The following is a 20,028-nucleotide window of genomic DNA, read 5'->3' on the forward strand; positions in this document are numbered from 1 at the left end:
TACAAGCATTGCAGACATTTGGGGAACCACTTCATCTAGAGTCTTATTGGCTGCGGTTAAAGCGTCCTCCTGTAGTGGGAGTAAAATTCTGAATATTTTACACAGTAGAAACATGGATCTATTCATTCTCTTTTCAATTTGACATTTGAATTCCTTCAAAAGCTTTTACAACTGCATAAAAAGTAAACTCCATTTTTTGATTAGACAATAATCTCATTTTTGAATCATCTGTATGACTGTAGGTAAAATTACTTGGCAGAATCTAATTTACTAATTAAGTGCTGTCACACATTGCGCTCTTTGTCCGTTCTGTATTTTTGGCTGGTTTGAATCTGTTTTTCATTTGTGGAAGTGTAAGCAGCTGGGAAAAAGTTAATACACGATTTAGGGTGCAGTCACACGTTGCAATTAAAACTGCATCACAATGAGTTTTGAGGTGGTTTTAGGTGCAGTTTTGTCAATTTTACAGGTGAAAGACATGAACTGAACGGGTGAATTTGATTTTGAAGGAGAAAGCTGTTCCACAAATGTCATTCGCCTGTTGATTTAATGTCTTTCACTTGTTAAAATCAGTAATATCACCTGAAACCAACCCAAAACTAATTGCGACGCAGTTTTAACTGCAATGTGTGACCGCACCCTTAAACCAGCAAAACGCATGGTAAACATACAACAACGCATGCGTTTTCAGTCCATTTAAAAGTGTGACAGCACCCTAAATTACTAATGTAATTATTATATCAATTTGACTTTTCTTAGGCTAGATCCAGTGAGAATATTAAAATACATGAACCAAACTGTATGTACTGGATCCAGGGGGGTTCTAAGACATTGTTAGACCCAGTGCAAAGATTATAGTCCTTACCTTCCCACATTCACCTATATACACAAGATTAGAGTAGTAGTGCTGTGCAGTGCCCAAATTTACAGCATAGGCGTAAATATATTTACTTATTAAAACTTATTTACTAAGTTTTCCGATGGGATTGTGCCACTGGGACAGGTATTTAGCAGGCGATAGTGTTGCACGCAATCGAATTGTGTCGCAATCGCGCCGGCTTTCATGCGTCACAGGGGTGGGTCATCAGACAGTCTGAAGAATATGGACAAACCGCTGGAGTTAACTTAAAAATTGTGTCACAAGCCATGCACTTACATATGGGAGGAAGGGAGGAAGATGGTGAATTCCGGCGGACCTGATCGGGGAAGTGACACTTGCAGGAAATCGGGCACATAATCTTAATGAATCGTGCCAGACTGCCTGATCATCGGACACTCTGGACCTCGTGGACTAAAGCAGCCGGGTAAGTAAATGTGCCCCATAGTGTTGTGCCCAGATATACGATACGTCAAGAGATTTTAAGCTGAGGTCTGCGCTGGTATTTTGGCCCACGTGATCGGTGTTTGGCGCAGCTGTGCTGGCTTCCATGCGAAACAAATTTGGGGCAGTGCCATTGGACGATCCAAATTATCTGGACAGAGCGCAGTATTTAACTTTCAAATTGTTTCGCAAGCCCAAGCACTTACATACACCACTTAAAAGATGGTGAACTCTGTCGGACCTGAGACCACACAGACCATGTGCCCAAAAGACGTTGACGCTGCAGGGACAAACATCCAAGTGCTGCTTCTTTGTAAATGTATGATAATGGATGGCAACTAAATGACATCTGTTACCCATTACTCAACATAATGGATGTATCTACTATGCTTTTGTGTTTAGCAAAAAAAAAGGCAGTAACATTAAAGGTTACATAACATGGATACACACAAAAGTTTTGTAGACTTAACTACATAGTTATTTTAGTATTAGTATATATATATCCATACAATAATTTTAGTTTTGGTATATACATATCTATGTAGTAAGCTTGGTTCCAGTGCGGTATCTATATAGTAAGTTTGGTTCTGGTAATGTAAATATGTAGTAATCTTGGTTTTGGTTTCATATTTATATAATGGACTTGGTTTCAAAATATATCTATATAATTGTCTTTGCTCTGGTCCCGTATCTATGTATTAATATTGGTTCTGGTCCTGTATTTCCCTAATAATCATCCTTATAACTGTCTAAGTGGGTTATTACAGATTTGCACCACCACAAGATGTTGTGCGGGCAAGTGTGAGGGACACAGGTCTAGCAGACCACAACACTGCCTGTGACACAATTTCCATAAGTTAGGCCAGCCCTGATACTGTAACACCAAGCCCCCCCCCCCCCCCGCGCACCACAGATGTGTAAATGGCAATAACCATTTTGAAGCAGTTTACTGTTATACAGTACAGTACAGTATATGAGTAGTAGTGTTGTGCTGTGCTGTGCCCAGATATACAGTACCATACATACTCGAGTATAAGCCGACCCGAGTATAAGCCGAGGCCCCGAATTCTACCACCAATAATTGGGAAAACCTATTGACTCGAATATAAGTCAAGGGTGGGAAATGCATTGGTCACAGCCCCCTCCCCCAGTATATAGCCAACCAACTCCCTGTAGTATATAGCCTACCAGCCCCTGTAGTATATAGCCTACCAGCCCCTGTAGTATACAGCCAGCCCCTGTAGTATATAGCCTGCCAGTCCCTACCCCAGTATATAGCCATTCAGCCCCTGTAGTATATAACCTGCCAGCCCCTGCCCCAGTATATAGCCATCCAGCCCCTGCCCCAGTATATAGCCATCCAGCTCCTGTAGTATATAACCTGCCAGCCCCAGTCCCAGTATATAGCCATCCAACCCCTGCCCCAGTATATAGCCATCCAGCCCCTGTAGTATATAACCTGCCAGCCCCTGCCCCAGTATATAGCCATCCAGCCCCTGTAGTATATAGCCATCCAGCCCCTGCCCCAGTATATAGCCATCCAGCCCCTGCCCCAGTATATAGCCATCCAGCCCCTGTAGTATATAACCTGCCAGCCCCTGCCCCAGTATATAGCCATCCAGCCCCTGTAGTATATAACCTGCCAGCCCCTGCCCCAGTATATAGCCATCCAGCCCCTGTAGTATATTACCTGCCAGCCCCTGCCCCAGTATATAGCCATCCAGCCCCTGCCCCAGTATATAGCCATCCAGTCCGTGCCCCAGTATATAGCCATCCAGTCCGTGCCCCAGTATATAGCCATCCAGTCCGTGCCCCAGTATATGGCCATCTAGCCCATGCCCTACCTTTGTATAGCCTACCAGCCCCCATGCACCAGTATATAGCCATCACCTACCCCGTAATGCAGGCGGCCCCCCCGATCTGTTATATCTATGACCGCGTTATGCAGCCCTTCTCCCCCGCCCCGTTTTACAGACATTAGATAAAAAAACCAAACAAACCTCACCTCTCCGGTGCCCCGGCAGGTCTTCTGTGTGATGCATCAGTCAGCAGCAGGCCCGTGCAGCGCACAGCTCTGACAGCGCCGACGCTGACATCAGTGTTTGTGCCGGCTATAAGCCGACCCGAGTATAAGCCGAGGCCCCTAATTCTACCACCAATAATTGGGAAAACCTATTGACTCGAATATAAGTCAAGGGTGGGAAATGCATTGGTCACAGCCCCCCCCCAGTATATAGCCAGCCAACCCCCTGTAGTATATAGCCTACCAGCCCCTGTAGTATACAGCCAGCCCCTGTAGTATATAGCCTGCCAGTCCCTGCCCCAGTATATAGCCATTCAGCCCCTGTAGTATATAACCTGCCAGCCCCTGCCCCAGTATATAGCCATCTAGCCCCTGCCCCAGTATATAGCCATCCAGCCCCTGTAATATATAACCTGCAAGCCCCTGCCCCAGTATATAGCCATCCAGCCCCTGTAGTATATAACCTGCCAGCCCCTGCCCCAGTATATAGCCATCCAGCCCCTGCCCCAGTATATAGCCATCCAGCCCTTGTAGTATATAACCTGCTAGCCCCTGCCCCAGTATATAGCCATCCAGCCCCTGTAGTATAAAGCCATCCAGCCCCTGCCCCGGTATATAGCCATCCAGCCCCTGCCCCAGTATATATCGCCATCCAGCCCCTGTAGTATATAACCTGCCAGCCCCTGCCCCAGTATATAGCCATCCAGCCACTGTAGTATATAACCTGCCATCCCCTGCCCCAGTATATAGCCATCCAGCCCCTGCCCCAGTATATAGCCATCCAGTCCGTGCCCCAGTATATAGCCATCCAGCCCCTGCCCCAGTATATAGCCATCCAGCCCCTGTAGTATATATACTGGGGCAGGGGCTGGCAGGTTATATACTACAGGGCTGGATGGCTATATACTGGGGCAGGGGCTGGAAGGTTATATACTACAGGGGCTGGATGGCTATATACTGGGGCAGGGGCTGGCAGGTTATAGCCATCCAGCCCCTGTAGTATATAACCTGCCAGCCCCTGCCCCAGTATATAGCCATCCAGCCCCTGTAGTATAAAGCCATCCAGCCCCTGCCCCGGTATATAGCCATCCAGCCCCTGCCCCAGTATATATCGCCATCCAGCCCCTGTAGTATATAACCTGCCAGCCCCTGCCCCAGTATATAGCCATCCAGCCACTGTAGTATATAACCTGCCATCCCCTGCCCCAGTATATAGCCATCCAGCCCCTGCCCCAGTATATAGCCATCCAGTCCGTGCCCCAGTATATAGCCATCCAGCCCCTGCCCCAGTATATAGCCATCCAGCCCCTGTAGTATATATACTGGGGCAGGGGCTGGCAGGTTATATACTACAGGGCTGGATGGCTATATACTGGGGCAGGGGCTGGATGGCTATATACTGGGGCAGGGGCTGGCAGGTTATATACTACAGGGGCTGGATGGCTATATACTGGGGCAGGGGCTGGCAGGTTATAGCCATCCAGCCCCTGTAGTATATAACCTGCCAGCCCCTGCCCCAGTATATAGCCATCCAGCCCCTGCCCCAGTATATAGCCATCCAGTCCATGCCCCAGTATATAGCCATCCAGTCCGTGCCCCAGTATATGGCCATCCAGCCCCTGCCCCAGTATATAGCCATCTAGCCCATGCCCTACCTTTGTATAGCCTGCCAGCCCCCATGCACCAGTATATAGCCATCACCTACCCCGTAATGCAGGCGGCCCCCCTGATCTGTTATATCTATGAACGCGTTATGTAGCCCCTCCCCCGCCCCGTTTTACAGACATTAGATAAAAAAAACAAACAAACCTCACCTCTCTGGTGCCAAGGCAGGTCTTCTGTGTGATGCATCAGTCAGCAGCAGGCCTGTGCAGCGCACAGCTCTGACATCAGCGCCGACGCTGACATCAGTGTTTGTGCCGGCTATAAGCCGACCGGAGTATAAGCCGAGGCCCCTAATTCTACCACCAATAATTGGGAAAACCTATTGACTCGAATATAAGTCAAGGGTGGGAAATGCATTGGTCACAGCCCCCTCCCCCCTGTATATAGCCAGCCAACCCCCTGTAGTATATAGCCTACCAGCCCCTGCAGTATATAGCCTACCAGCCCCTGTAGTATATAGCCTACCAGCCCCTGTAGTATACAGCCAGCCCCTGTAGTATTTAGCCTGCCAGTCCCTACCCCAGTATATAGCCATCCAGCCCCTGTAGTATATAACCTGCCAGCCCCTGCCCCAGTATATAGCCATCCAGCCCCTGCCCCAGTATATAGCCATCCAGCCCCTGTAATATATAACCTGCAAGCCCCTGCTCCAGTATATAGCCATCCAGCCCCTGTAGTATATAACCTGCCAGCCCCTGCCCCAGTATATAGCCATCCAGCCCCTGTAGTATATAGCCATCTAGCCCCTGCCCCAGTATATAGCCATCCAGCCCCTGTAGTATATAACCTGCCAGCCCCTGCCCCAGTATATAGCCATCCAGCCCCTGTAGTATATAGCCATCCAGCCCTTGCCCCAGTATATAGCCATCCAGCCCTTGCCCCAGTATATAGCCATCCAGTCCGTGCCCCAGTATATAGCCATCCAGTCCGTGCCCCAGTATATGGCCATCCAACCCCTGCCCCAGTATATAGCCATCTAGCCCATGCCCTACCTTTGTATAGCCTGTCAGCCCCCATGCACCAGTATATCGCCATCACCTACCCCGTAATACAAGCGGCCCCCCCGATCTGTTATATCTATGACCGCGTTATGTAGCCCCTCCCCCGCCCTGTTTTACAGACATTAGATAAAAAAACCAAACAAACCTCACCTCTCTGGTGCCCCGGCAGGTCTTCTGTTTAATGCATCAGTCAGCAGCAGGCCCGTGCAGCGCACAGCTCTGACATCAGCGCCGACGCTGACATCAGTGTTTGTGCCGGCTACCGGCACACACAATACTATTCCAGCGGCCGCCGCTGACAACAGAGCCTGCGACATCACAGGGACCTGCCGCTGACTGATGAACACGCAGAAGACATGCCGGGGCGCCGGAGAGGTGAGAGGTTTTTTTTCACTCGAGTATAAGCCGAGTTTGGGTTTTTCAGCACATTTTTTGTGCTGAAAAACTCGGCTTATACTCGAGTATATACGGCATATGAGTAGTAGTGCTGTGCTGTGCCCAGATATACAGTATATTGTTAGCAATTATAAACATACCTTGAGAATGCTGTAGCTACACTGATGCAGGACCATATCTTGTTTAATCCCTGAACTGAATGGTTGAAAAAAACTATTCTAAAATCATGATAAAGAGGCTCTGTCGCTGCTGTGGCTGCTCTGGTGCTCTCCTCACCCTAATTATGCACTGTTACTGCATTATCCTAGAATACATCATCACTGTGTTGCACCATCCCGCAGCTGCTGCATATAAGGCATCCAGCTCAAGTTGATTCGTCCTGTCTGGACAGTGCAGAAAGCTCTGTGGAAAACAGCAGCCAGCTTTCCCAAGGACCTGAATGTTATAATTAATTTTTTAGCAAAACCACTCGAATCAAGGATTAAACGAAATATATTTTTTGCATCAGTGTTGCTATAGCATTCTCAAGGTATGTTTGGTTCACAATGCATAATAACAAATGGTAGATTTCCATTAATATTTTACAAATGGACACTACTCCATTCATATCCATTCTTTGTATTTTACTTAGTTTGAGACTTACTAATGTCTGATCCTTATGAATATCAAAAATTGTCTCTACAGAACAACCGCAACATTTCTGTTAAGAGATAAAAAGAAAAATGAACCTATTTTAGGTCATCACATATAAACAATACAGTTTCTTCAAAACAATATCATCTTACATTATTTACAATGTACAGTACATTGTGTAAAGCATGATTCTATGGATGTCTATGGGCATGTTGTTGGCTTTACACCATTGTATTAATGTCATCTTCTTCCTTTAATTTTAATCCCCTAGTGATGTTTACACAATAAAGTTTATTTTAACCCCTAACTTTATTATTAATAAGTTTAATTGCTGTTGCAGTTCCTATCACTCTTAGCAGACATATCATGATCCCACTAGTACTGTGAGATGCTATGTGCTGACAATGTGGTTAGATTATCAGGGTACAGGGTTTATCTGCACTTTTATTAAGCTTCTGAACATTCTACTAGTATCTGACACATAGAAAAAGAGAGGTGAGACCGAACAGAGATGAGAGATGATGAGATCCATGAGATGTCTAAAATGCACACTGATACACTCGAGCTCTGCTATATCTCAGCAGGTTTGAGTTTTATCTGTGAGATGCTGTGTTTTTGTTAAAGAGGTTTACCGAAGAAATAAAATTCTCAAATCTCAATCCCCTCGTTATGATTGCGCAATAAAGATAATTTTTAACCCCTTACTTTACAATTTTACAGTTTTATTGCTGCTTTAGCTCCTGTCATTCAGTGATGGTCAGTGTTAAATTCCAGAGTGTGGGCGGTGACGCTCTATGCAGACACTTCATGATCCAACTACATCTATGTGCTGAAAATGTGGTTAGATTATCAGGATACAGGTTTATATACACTTTCATTTTCCTTCTGAACAAGTTACTAGTTCTGACACATAGAAAGTGAGAGATCCATGAGATGGATATTACACACTTTCAGATCTGCTACATATCTGTTCTCACACTATGAGATCTCCTGTGCCTCCCTCCCCCTTCCCCCAGATAAATAACGTATCTGCCTGTAGCTTGCATCTTCTCTCTCCTCATGATGTGAGGTATCTGCTGGCAGAAAGTGAGTTCCTTCCTGTAATGCAGGGGCGCGGGGCTAGAGGCAGGGAGCAGCTCAGCTCAATTACTGTCAGACAGAAAAGCAAGATGGCTTCCCTGACCCCAAGTCAGAAGTTACAGGGTTGTGTCTAGTGGCAACCAAAATTGTGTATACCAAGCCTAATAGAGACAGGTTTGAATTATATCTGTGAAATGCTGTATTTTTGTTGACAGTGAATAATAGAATGGGGGTCATTTACTAAGGGCCCAAATCGCGTTTTTACGGCAATTTACCCAAATTTTTCCATTTTGCAACAATTTTCCCTGAATTGCCCCAAGTTTTTGGCGCACGCGATCGGATTGTGGCACATCGGCGCCGGCATGCACGCGACGGAAATCGGGGGCGTTAACATATGAAAACCCGACGGATTCGGAAAAACCACCGCATGTTTTTAAAAAAAGTGTTGCTGGACACGCGCTTACCTTCACCCGGCCCGGCTTGGTGAACTTCAGTGCATTCCGATGAACTTCAGCGCAGCACCGACACCTGGTGGACGCCGGAGGAACTACTTTAGTGAATCGCCGGAAGACCCGAATCCTCCTCACAGAACGCGCCGCTGGATCGCGAATGAACCGGGTAAGTAAATGTACCCCAATGAGTTATTTTGCTAACCTGAAAATATTTAAGAAACTTGTATTCGTGGGAACACCCCTTTAACTTGAATCGCTGTGACACTGCACTGCGATATCATTCATAAAAAAGCAATATAAAATCACAAATTTTTCAGTGTTGAGGATTTATCTTAAAGGGGATGTCCACTTTAAGCACATTACAGAAAACAATTAATATTGTTTATGTAATGAAAGTTATTACATTTTCCCATATACTTTCTGTATATGTTCAGTTTTCCAGATCTCTGCTTGATATTTTCTTTCTGTCATTCTATAGAAAGCTCAATTGTTTACTTCCTGTAGATAAACACCTGTCCATGGTCATTTGATGCACAGGTGCACGGCACCTAATAGCTTTGATTACACTGCGTGTTATAAAGAGCCATGCACCTTTGTGATAGCACATGACTATGGACCGATGTTTAGCTACAGGAATTAAACGAGGAAGCTCTCTGATGCATGACAACAAGCAGAGATCTTAGAAACTGTAAAGAGTTAATACAGAAAGTATATTAAACATTTTATATCTTCTCATTACACAAACAATATCAATTATTTATTGAAATGTGCTGAAAGTGGACAACCCCTTTAGCCACTTTGCTCTCGGATTGTTTCCCAGACCCCCACCCCTACCTTACCAGACAATTTTTTTAGCAATGGACCTATATAACTGCAAATCAGTATTACATTTCTCACTATATATTTATTTTTTTTAATAGTTTTTCGGACACATGAGACTGTTGCTGTAGGCAAGTAGATGATGCTGCAATACTATATTTTTAGACTATTATAGGAGAAAGTGTGGAAATCATTTCCAGTTTCATATTTATATTTTTTCAAGTGGGGAAACTGTCCCCGTATACCAATACTTTGTAAATTGATGGCATTCCTATAATTTATTTGCTAACTCAGCTTAGCACAAGACATGAAATGACTGGACTGCATTATGGATTTTGGAGGCTTTTTTTCTTTAGCAGATTTTCTGGCGCTTCCTACCAAAAGTTCCCATCCCTCATTTTTAGGGCTGCTTCTCCAATTAAATCAACCCCCAGGATAAAGGATTGTAAACCAATATTTCTTACATTGTGGTGTGTGTTCCATCTGGCAGGATTCTCTCTACTTTATTTCCTTATTGCCCTTGTTTTTACAGAAAAAGGCTTTAAAGAGTATACAAATGGGTTTTAGGGACTACAGGCTCCATAGCTGTTAATAGAGCCCTTCAGACTCATTTGCATAATTTTGAAATACTTTTTTGTAAAAACAAGGGCATGAGAAGCTAAAAGAAGAGCAGATACTACTAGAGTAAGCACACAACAGAATATAAGTGTGCTTGGTTTTCAATCCTTCATCCTGGTTTTCTTTAACGTCACATATCGTTGTGGGTGTTCGGAGAGGGCTCAGGGGCTGCAACACCCACCTGTAACACCCGCAATTGGTGCTATTACTAATCGCGGGTGATAACCCTGTGATTGCCGCCGACAAAGCTGCCTGTGGTGGGTGGGCCCTGCCATCCTGGCTTCAATTGTCCATCCCTGTGACATCATCAGGATCATTTGTTCCTAAGACAGCTTTGGGTCTTTGTAAGACCGGAAAATGTATAGCAGCTGTTCATTTATTACAATGCACCAGTGGCACATTGGGGCAGATTTATCAAGCAGTCTGAAAGTCAGAATATTTCCAATTGCCCATGGCAACCAATCACAGCTCAGCTTTCATTTCACCAGTGCTCATGAATATTTTAAAGGGGAGCTTTGATTGGTTGCCATGGGCAATTGGAAATATTCTGACTTTCAGACTGCTTGATAAATCTGCCACATTGTCATGCATGATCAGTAAAATCCTTATTACAGTAAGGGAAGCATGGTAGGATCAGACAACTTGGGGTTAAATTATCTGAAAAATAGTAAAAAAAAAAAAATGTAAAAACTAAAATTAATAAATACAAAAACCCAAAATTCCAGAATTTATGGAACTCTCAAGCAGAATGAACAATAACTGCACACTGGAGAGAGCAGCTGCATTCAATGAAGGGCTAAGTAAGAAATATTATTTAAGATGGGGGAAATGGATATCAGGCTAGAGAGTGGCATGGCGACATACCCTAAATGGACTCAGGCTTCAAACCATTGGGTGGCAGAGAGGAACCTAAGGAGGTGAGCAAGAAGCGCTGAAATAATTTCCTCTGTGAACAAAAGATTGACGGTATATTTAGTCGATAACACAGCATGGTGGCAACATAGTGACCAAGTTCCATAACGTATCTGGTGAAACACCCGAAAAATGCGCCTGACACAGCTCGTTTGATAAGGGGACGACAGGTGGAGGCAGCCATGGAGACGACTTCCATGATTAAGACTGACTACTGGGGCATCCATATTGCTTCTATGATTGAAACTTCAGGTCTCCAGCATGGCGGCGACAGATGGGCTGAGTTCCACTATGTATCTGGTAAAACACCTGAAAAGTCTGCCTGACGCAGCTCGTTTGATAAGGGGATGATGTGCTGCATATCCTCTCGTGCTCCAGCGTCTGGGGTATAGACAGTTGATAGTTGCACATGGAGAAATTGGTGGACGCTGTGGAGGATCGTGGAGGCGAAATGGACAGGAAACAGCAGGGGCAGCATGCATGGATGCCTCTGAGGCTGCCTAATCTTGGGATGGAGCTGGCGGTCCGCTGCCAGGTGAGCTTTCGCCTGTCCAAGCCCCTGTCTCTCGGCTCCTCCCCACCCAAAATGGGCCTGAGGGCCAGAAGCGTTTACTTTGAAAAAATTATAATTTTCAAAGCAGGCCGGGTCGTTTGAATATTTCACCTAGGAATAATGGAATAGCATAGTGGTTCTATATTTAATTGTTTTTTCGGAAAAGGTTCCATGATTAAGAGCGACAGTATGGGGCATCCATATTGCGCTGCTATGATTGCAACTTCAGGTCTCCAGCATGGCGGCGACAGATGGGCCGAGTTCCACTATGTATCTGGTGAAACACCTGAAAATTCTGCCTGACACAGCTCAGGACCATGTATGGAGACAGTGAACTAGTAGTAGATTAAAGGTGCTGCAGTTAAAACTATGTTAGTTGGATCTTGGGATGGAGCTGGCGCTCCGCTGCCAGACGAGCTTTCGCCAATCCAAACCCCTGTCTCTAGGCTACTACCCAAACAGCACTTCTAAGAACCTTTTGTATAAGATCAAGTGTAGTAGCGTTCTTATAAGTTTGGGTTATGGCGGGTGATGGGAATGTAAACAGATGCGCAAGAAGTGCTGAAATAATATCGGTAAATGATAAAAGTTTGCCAGTATATTTTGTGGATTACACAGCAGGGTGGCGACAAAGTTAACAAGTTTGATGTGGAAGCCATGAAAACAACCCAAAATTCCTCCTGACACAGCTCGTTTGATAAGGGGACCATGTATGGAGGCAGCTATATGGACGACTTTTGGAGGCAGCTATGGCGATGACGTGTGGAGGTAGCAATGGAGACAACGTGTGGAGGCAGCTAAAAAGACGACGTGTGGAGGCTGCTATGGAGACAATTTTATTTGGATAGTGCCTGTATGTGGCAGTCCAAAAAAGTTTTCAAACCAGAGGAGCAGGTAGGTGGTCCTCCAGAAAAATTAAATAGATTGAGTGCCTGTATGTGGCAGTCCAAAAAAGTTTTCAAACCAGAGAAGCAGGTAGATGGTCCTCCAGAAAAATTAAATAGATTGAGTGCCTGTATGTGGCACTCCCAAAAATTGTTTAAAACAGAGGACCGGGTAGGTGGCCCTCCAGAAAAATTAAATACATAGAGTACTATAGCTATAGCCAGTTGGCCCTGGCAAAAAATAGCCAGTTTCCTCTGCTTTAGTGTACAAAGAGGAGGAGAAGGAGGACAATGAGGAGGAGGAGTGCATACATTATTCAGGTTGAGCTTCTTTCACCTGGTGGAGAATGAAAATCCGGAGAAATCCAGGCTTTATTCATCTTGATAAGCCTGTCAGCGCTGTCAGTCGACAGGCGTGTGCGCTTATCGGTGATGATGCCACCAGCTGCACTGAAAACCCGCTCGGACAACACGCTAGCGGCAGGGCAGGCAAGAACCTCCAAGGCGTACAGTGTCAGTTCGTGCCACATGTTCACCTTTGAAACCCAGTAGTTGTAGGGAGCTGTGTGATCATTTAGGACAATGGTATGGTCAGCTACATACTCCCTCACCATCTTTCTGTAAAGATCAGCCCTACTCTGCCGAGACTGGGGACAGGTGACAGTGTCTTGCTGGGATGACATAAAACTGGCAAAGGCCTTGTAAAGCGTACCCCTGCCAGTGCTGGACAAGCTGCCTGATCGCCTACTCTCCCTCGCTACTTGTCCCGCAGAAGTACGCCCTCTGCCGCTAGCACTGTCAGAAGGGAAATACTGTTTCAGCTTGTGCACCAGGGCCTGCTGGTATTCATGCATTCTCACACTCCTTTCCTCTCCAGGGATGAGAGTGGAAAGATTTTGCTTGTACTGTGGGTCCAGGAAGCATGAAATCTGCCATATGCGCCAGAGTACCAACGCGCAAGAATTCACTCCCCTCACTGGCCTGACTCTCCATTTCCTCCTCCTCCAACTCCTCCAACTCCTCTTCTTCTGCCCATACACGCTGAACAGTGAAGGACTGAACAATGGTCCCCTCTTCTGTCTCGCCAACATTCTCCTCCTCTTCCTCCTCATCCTCCTCCACCTCCTCCGATATGCGCTGAGAAACAGACCTGAGGGTGCTTTGGCTATCAACAAGGGAATCTTCTTCCCCCGTCTCTTGTGACGAGCGCAAAGCTTCCGACTTCATGCTGACCAGAGAGTTTTTCAACAGACCAAGCAGCGGGATGGTGAGGCTGATGATGGCGGCATTGCCACTGACCATCTGTGTTGACTCCTCAAAGTTACTCAGCACCTGACATATCAGACATCCATGTCCACTCCTCATTGTAGACTTGAGGAAGCTGACTGACCTGACTACCAGTTCTGGTGGAAGTTGACATCTGGCAGTCTACAATCGCTCTGCGCTGCTGATAAACTCTGGATAACATGGTTAATGTTGAATTCCACCTCGTGGGCACGTCGCACAACAGTCGGTGAGCGGGCAGTTGGAGGCGGCGCTGCCCTGCCCTGAGAGTGGCAGCATCTGTACTGGACTTCCTGAAATGCGCACAGATTCGGCGCACCTTCGTGAGCAAATCAGACAGATTGGGGTATGTCTTGAGGAACCGCTGAACTATGAGATTTAACACATGGGCCAGGCATGGCACATGTGTCAGTCTGCCGAGCTGCAGAGCCGCCATCAGGTTACGGCCGTTGTCACACACAACCATGCCTGGCTTCAGGTTCAGCGGTGCCAGCCACAGATCAGTCTGCGCCGTGATGCCCTGTAATAGCTCTTGGGCGGTGTGCCTTTTATCGCCTAGGCTCAGCAGTTTGAGCACCGCCTGCTGTCGCTTAGTGACGGCACTGCTGCGGTGCCTAGAGCTACCGACTGATGGCGCCATGCCCACGGATGGTAATTCGGAGGAGGAGGTGGAGGAGGGGTGGGAGGAGGAGGAGGCAAAGTAGGCCTTTGAGACCTGGACCGAGGTAGGCCCCGCAATCCTCGGCGTCGGCAGTATATGACCAGCCCCAGGGTCAGACTCGGTCCCAGCCTCCACCAAGTTAACCCAATGTGCCGTCAGCGATATATAGTGGCCCTGCCCGGCAGCACTCGTCCACGTGTCCGTGGTCAGGTGGACCTTGTCAGAAACGGCGTTGGTCAGGGCACGGATGATGTTCTCTGACACGTGCTTGTGCAGGGCTGGGACGGCACATCGGGAAAAGTAGTGGCGACTGGGGACCGAACACCAAGGGGCGGCCGCCGCCATGAGGTTTCGAAAGACCTCGGTCTCTACCAGCCTATAGGGCAGCATCTCCAGGCTAAGCAGTTTGGAGATGTGGACGTTGAGGGCTTGGGCGTGTGGGTGGGTTGCACTATACTTCCTTCTGCGCTCCAGTGTCTGGGGTATGGAGAGCTGAACACTGGTGGATGCTGTGGAGGATCGTGGAGGCGAAGATGGGGTTTTCGCACGGGAGGTGTTTGGGCCGGGGTCCTGGGCAGGGGGCTGACTAGCAGATGACACAGGGGAAGGAGCAGTGGTGTGCCCGGCCAGAGGTGAACGGGCTTGGTGCCATTGAGTGGGGTGTTTAGCATTCATATGCCTGCGCATACTGGTGGTAGTTAAGCTAGTAGTGGTGGAACCCCTGCTGATCCTGGTTTGGCACAGGTTACACACCACAGTCCGTCGGTCATCCGGTGTTTCTTTAAAGAACCTCCAGACTTCTGAAAATCTAGCCCTCGCCACGGGAGCTTGACTACGGGAAACATTTGGCGCTGATGCACCAGCTCTGGCCCTGCCTCTCTGTCTTGCCCCACCACTGCCTCTTCCAACCTGTTCTTCTATAGGACTCGCCTCCATCTCAGAAGCACTGTGTTCACCCGGCCTATCAACCCAGCTTGGGTCTGTCACCTCATCATCCTCCGATCCCTCAGTCTGCTCCCCCCTCGGACTTCCTGCCCTGACAACAACTTCACCACTGTCTGACAACCGTGTCTCCTCATCGTCCGACACCTCTTTACACACTTCTTCCACTACGTCAATAATGTCATCATCACCCACAGACTGCGACTGGTGGAAAACCTGGGCATCGGAAAATTGCTCAGCAGCAACCGGACAAGTGGTTTGTGACTGTGGGAAGGGTCCAGAAAACAGTTCCTCAGAGTATGCCGGTTCAAATGCCAAATTTTCCTCGGAGGGGGCAGACTGGGGGGAAGGAGGCTGAGGTGGAGGAGCTGGAGGAGTGCTGATTTCGGTGACATGGGTGGACTGCGTGGAAGACTGACTGGTGGACAAATGGCTAAAAGCATTGTCCGCAATCCAAGACATCACCTCTTCGCACTGTTTTGGCCTCAACAGTGCTCTACCACGAGTCCCAGTAACTTGAGACATGATGAACCTAGGGAGTTTAGCTCTGTGGCATTCCCCTGCTCCCTCATCAGCAGGTGGTGTCTCACCCCGCCCAGGACCAGGGCCTCTGACCCCTGCAGTAGTTGGACGCCCACGTCCACGCCCTCGTCCTCTACCCCTAGCCCTCGGGTTAAACATTTTCCAAATTAAAGTGTAAACTTTAATTTTTTTTTTTTTTTTTTTAAACAAAACGATGCTATCCTATTGCTATGGCTAGTTTCTAACCTACACTGACAGCACACAACGTGATTTTGTGCTGTGCCTGATGACTTTGAGTTATAAAAAGAAATAAACGTAAAAAAAAATAAATCAGCAGACTCTGCCTAATTCAAATCAAACCCCTAATAAATTGTCCCACTTCGGTGTTTGAGGTGGATATGTGTGTCACTAAGAGCTAAACACAACGGTAGCAAGTCTCCCTGCAAATTACTCACAATATGGTACTAGCTGCACTACTAATGGCAGCAAGCCCAGCCACAGGCAAACCAAAAAAAAGTAAAATAAAACGTTATTGTAGCCCTAAGAAGGGCTGTTGGGTTCTTGTTGAATCACTCCTGCCTAACACTATTCTAATAGAACAGCCTAACACTTTCCCTGACCAGCAGCAGCTCTCTCCCTAGCGGCATCCAGACAGAGAATGATCCAAGCAGCGCGGGCAGGGGCTAGTCTATTCCAGGGTCACCTGATCAGGCCAGCCAACCACTGCTATCGACGTGTAAGGGTACCACGTCATGCTGGGTGGAGTGCAGAGTCTCCTGGCTTGTGATTGGCTCTGTTTCTGGCCGCCAAAAATCACAACGACGGGAGATGCCATTCTCTTGAGCGGGCGAAGTATTCGTCCGCGCAACGAGCTGTTTAGAGTACGCTAATGCTCGAACGAGCATCAAGCTCGGACGAGTATGTTCGCTCATCTCTAATAAGGATTACATTGCTGAGATTTCTGTGATTATCCATTGGAGCTTGACAGAATTTTTATTGCTTACTAAATTAAACTATTAATTACTAAATTGCTTACATATAGAAAAAAATGTATTTGTATGACTTTATAAACACATATTTATAGCATAACTTCAACAATATAAATGTGATAACACCATATCTTGTGGTTTCGCTGACTTACCAATATGAGTATAATTTCTTTTAAAGATGCCTTAAAACTTTCTTCCTTATGTGGGATCTGTGGGATAACAATTAAAAAAAAATCAGTACAATTATATAATTAAGTAAGACATTATTATTGATATTGAATATTGGAACAGATGATTTACTTACCTTTCCTTTGTAGCTACACATAAACATTGCAAAATTTTCTGCAAAATTTGGAGCATTCTAGGTAAGAAAAGACAATAGAAATGTATCAATCAATGTTCATCAGTTCAATGTTGATTAATTCAAAATTAAAGTTTTGAATTGAACAAACTGCATTACAATGACAGGTCTGTGGGTCTAGATGTACAAAACAAGTTAAAGCCAACATTAGAAAATGATATTGCATTTTTAAGAAGATGCACATTTACTTCTGAAAAGGTTGAATATAAAAGAATTTATTAAACTTACTTTTACTGCAGTTTGCAGGCAGTGATAATGTGAAGGCGTACTTCCAGAAATATCAACACACCATTCTATGCAAACATAAAAAAGCACAAGTGTCACAATACAGTTGAATATGCATGTCACGTATGTATGATCTATAGATAATAACACCATCATCAGCATCTAACATACCATGTACAGGATTGCATCTACATACCTTGAGCCAGGCTGAGACCGGCCAGTGCAAAGACTGTGATGATCCTCATTGTGGAAGTTATAGGGATCAAGGTTGTTGGGTTCATAAATGCAAGCCCAAAAGAGAAAACCCTTACAGCTTACCCCCCACCTCCAAATCTTATTGTTCATGGCACTAGTCACTTCTCTTTTTTAATAGCATGAGATGAGGTGGCATCACTAAGCTCACATCATGGCACCGCCCACATTGGAACTGATCCTAAATTCCCAGACCGTGATGTCTGAATTATTTTAATCACGTTTATTAGTATAGTAAGAAAACATTTAACATTTGCCAAAATTTCACAACCTGCTTTTAGTGTAAACATTAATGAAACATAAGGAAGAATTTACCCTTTAGTTTTCTGTCATATTTACCCCTAATGTGTGTAGGATAAATGTATTTGAGAAATATTCTAATATCCTCATTTTGAATGACAAAAGACTAAAGGGGATTTTCCCATTTATTGTCAAAGCAAACTGGACATTACAGAAATATTTTGGACTTTTCCATACAGTAGGATACTGTGATTCCTGTGATACTGTAATATTTTTTCCAGATTATGTTCCTATATGCTCCAACAGTGCCAGTCATTTCCTATGTACAATCACTCTCCATGGGTTATATGTAGAGATGAGCGAGCACTAAAATGCTCGGGTACTCGTTATTCGAGACGAACTTTTCCCGATGCTCGAGTGCTCGTCTCGAATAACGAGCCCCATTGAAGTCAATGGGAGACTCGAGCATTTTTCAAGGGGACCAAGGCTCTGCACAGGGAAGCTTGGCCAAACACCTGGGAACCTCAGAAAAGGATGGAAACACCACGGAAATGGACAGGAAACAGCAGGGGCAGCATGCATGGATGCCTCTGAGGCTGCTTAATCGCACCATTATGCCAAAACTATGGGCAACAGCATGGCCATGACAGAGTGACAGAATGAAGCTAGATAGCATGTAAAACATCCAATAATTGACCCTGACACTATAGGGGACGGCATGCAGAGGCAGCGGCAGCAGCGGCAGGCTAGAGAGTTGCATGGCGACATACTCTAAATGGACTCAGGCTTCAAACCAATGGGTGGCAGAGAGGAACCAAAGGAGGTGAGCAAGAAGCGCTCAAATAATATCGGTACATGATAAAAGTTTGCCAGTATATTTTGTGGATTACACAGCAGGGTGGCGACAAAGTTAACATGGAAGCCATGAAAACAACCCAAAATTCTGCCTGACACAGCTCGTTTGATAAGGGGACCATGTATGGAGGCAGTGAACTAGTAGTAGATTAAAGGTGCTGCAGTTAAAACTATGTTAGTTGGATCTTGGCATGGAGCTGGCGCTCCGCTGCCAGGCGAGCTTTCGCCAATCCAAGCCCCTGTCTCTAGGCTACTCCCCAAACAGCACTTCTAAGAACCTTTTGTATAAGATCAAGTGTAGTAGCGTTCTTATAAGTTTGGGATATGGCGGGTGAGGGGAATGTAAACAGATGCACAAGAAGCGCATGATGCGCATGGAGCTGGCGCTCCGCTGCCAGGTGAGCTTTCGCCAATCCAAGCCCCTGTCTCTAGGCTACTCCCCAAACAGCACTTCTAAGAACCTTTTGTATAAGATCAAGTGTAGTAGCGTTTTTATAAGTTTAGGATATGGCGGGTGAGGGGAATGTAAACAGATGCGCAAGAAGCGCTGAAATAATATCGGTAAATGATAAAAGTTTGCAAGTATATTTTGTGGATTACACAGCAGGGTGGCGACAAAGTTAACAAGTTTGATGTGGAATGCCCTGTAATAGCTCTTGGGCGGTGTGCCTTTTATCGCCTAGGCTCAGCAGTTTGAGCACCGCCTGCTGTCGCTTAGCGACGGCACTGCTGCTGTGCCTAGAGCTACCGACTGATGGCGCCATGGCCACGGATGGTAATTCGGAGGAGGAGGAGGTGGAGGAGGGGTGGGAGGAGGAGGAGGTATACTAGACCTTTGAGACCTGGACCGAGGTAGGCCCCGCAATTCTCTGCGTCGGCAGTATATGACCAGCCCCAGGGTCAGACTCGGTCCCAGCCTGCACCAAGTTAAGTGTAGTAGCGTTCTTATAAGTTTGGGATATGGCGGGTGAGGGGAATGTAAACAGATGCGCAAGAAGCGCATGATGCGCATGGAACTGGCGCTCCGCTGCCAGGCGAGCTTTCGCCAATCCAAGCCCCTGTCTCTAGGCTACTCCCCAAACAGCACTTCTAAGTACCTTTTGTATAAGATCAAGTGTAGTAGCGTTCTTATAAGTTTAGGATATGCCGGGTGAGGGGAATGTAAACAGATGCGCAAGAAGCGCTGAAATAATATTGGTAAATGATAAAAGTTTGGCAGTATATTTTGTGGATAACACAGCAGGGTGGCGACAAAGTTAACAACTTTGATGTGGAATCCATGAAAACAACCCAAATTTCTGCCTGACACAACTCGTTTGATAAGGGGACGATGTATGGAG

General features: G+C 46.2%; 1 protein-coding gene across 8 annotated transcripts in view; it reads right to left on the reverse strand.

The window, feature by feature from the left end:
* The window catches only part of LOC140104322 (uncharacterized), a 51,668-nt gene that overhangs the window by 24,810 nt on the left and 6,830 nt on the right, over window positions 1-20,028 (reverse strand). For 7 of the 8 annotated variants that reach the window (XM_072127819.1, XM_072127824.1, XM_072127820.1 and 4 more), the window contains exons 1-6: window positions 17,538-17,702; window positions 17,345-17,409; window positions 17,060-17,116; window positions 16,908-16,964; window positions 7,050-7,106; window positions 4-69 (exon numbers count right to left, since the gene is read on the reverse strand). In XM_072127819.1, coding sequence (XP_071983920.1) covers window positions 4-69; window positions 7,050-7,106; window positions 16,908-16,964; window positions 17,060-17,116; window positions 17,345-17,409; window positions 17,538-17,622 — 387 coding nt within the window. In that variant the 5' untranslated portion in view covers window positions 17,623-17,702. Of the gene's footprint in view, window positions 1-3; window positions 70-7,049; window positions 7,107-16,907; window positions 16,965-17,059; window positions 17,117-17,344; window positions 17,410-17,537; window positions 17,703-20,028 lie in introns of those variants that run through there. The other variant, XM_072127825.1, reaches the window with a different exon arrangement.

This window comes from Engystomops pustulosus, chromosome 10, assembly GCF_040894005.1.
Source record: "Engystomops pustulosus chromosome 10, aEngPut4.maternal, whole genome shotgun sequence".
Taxonomy (NCBI): Eukaryota; Metazoa; Chordata; class Amphibia; order Anura; family Leptodactylidae; genus Engystomops; species Engystomops pustulosus.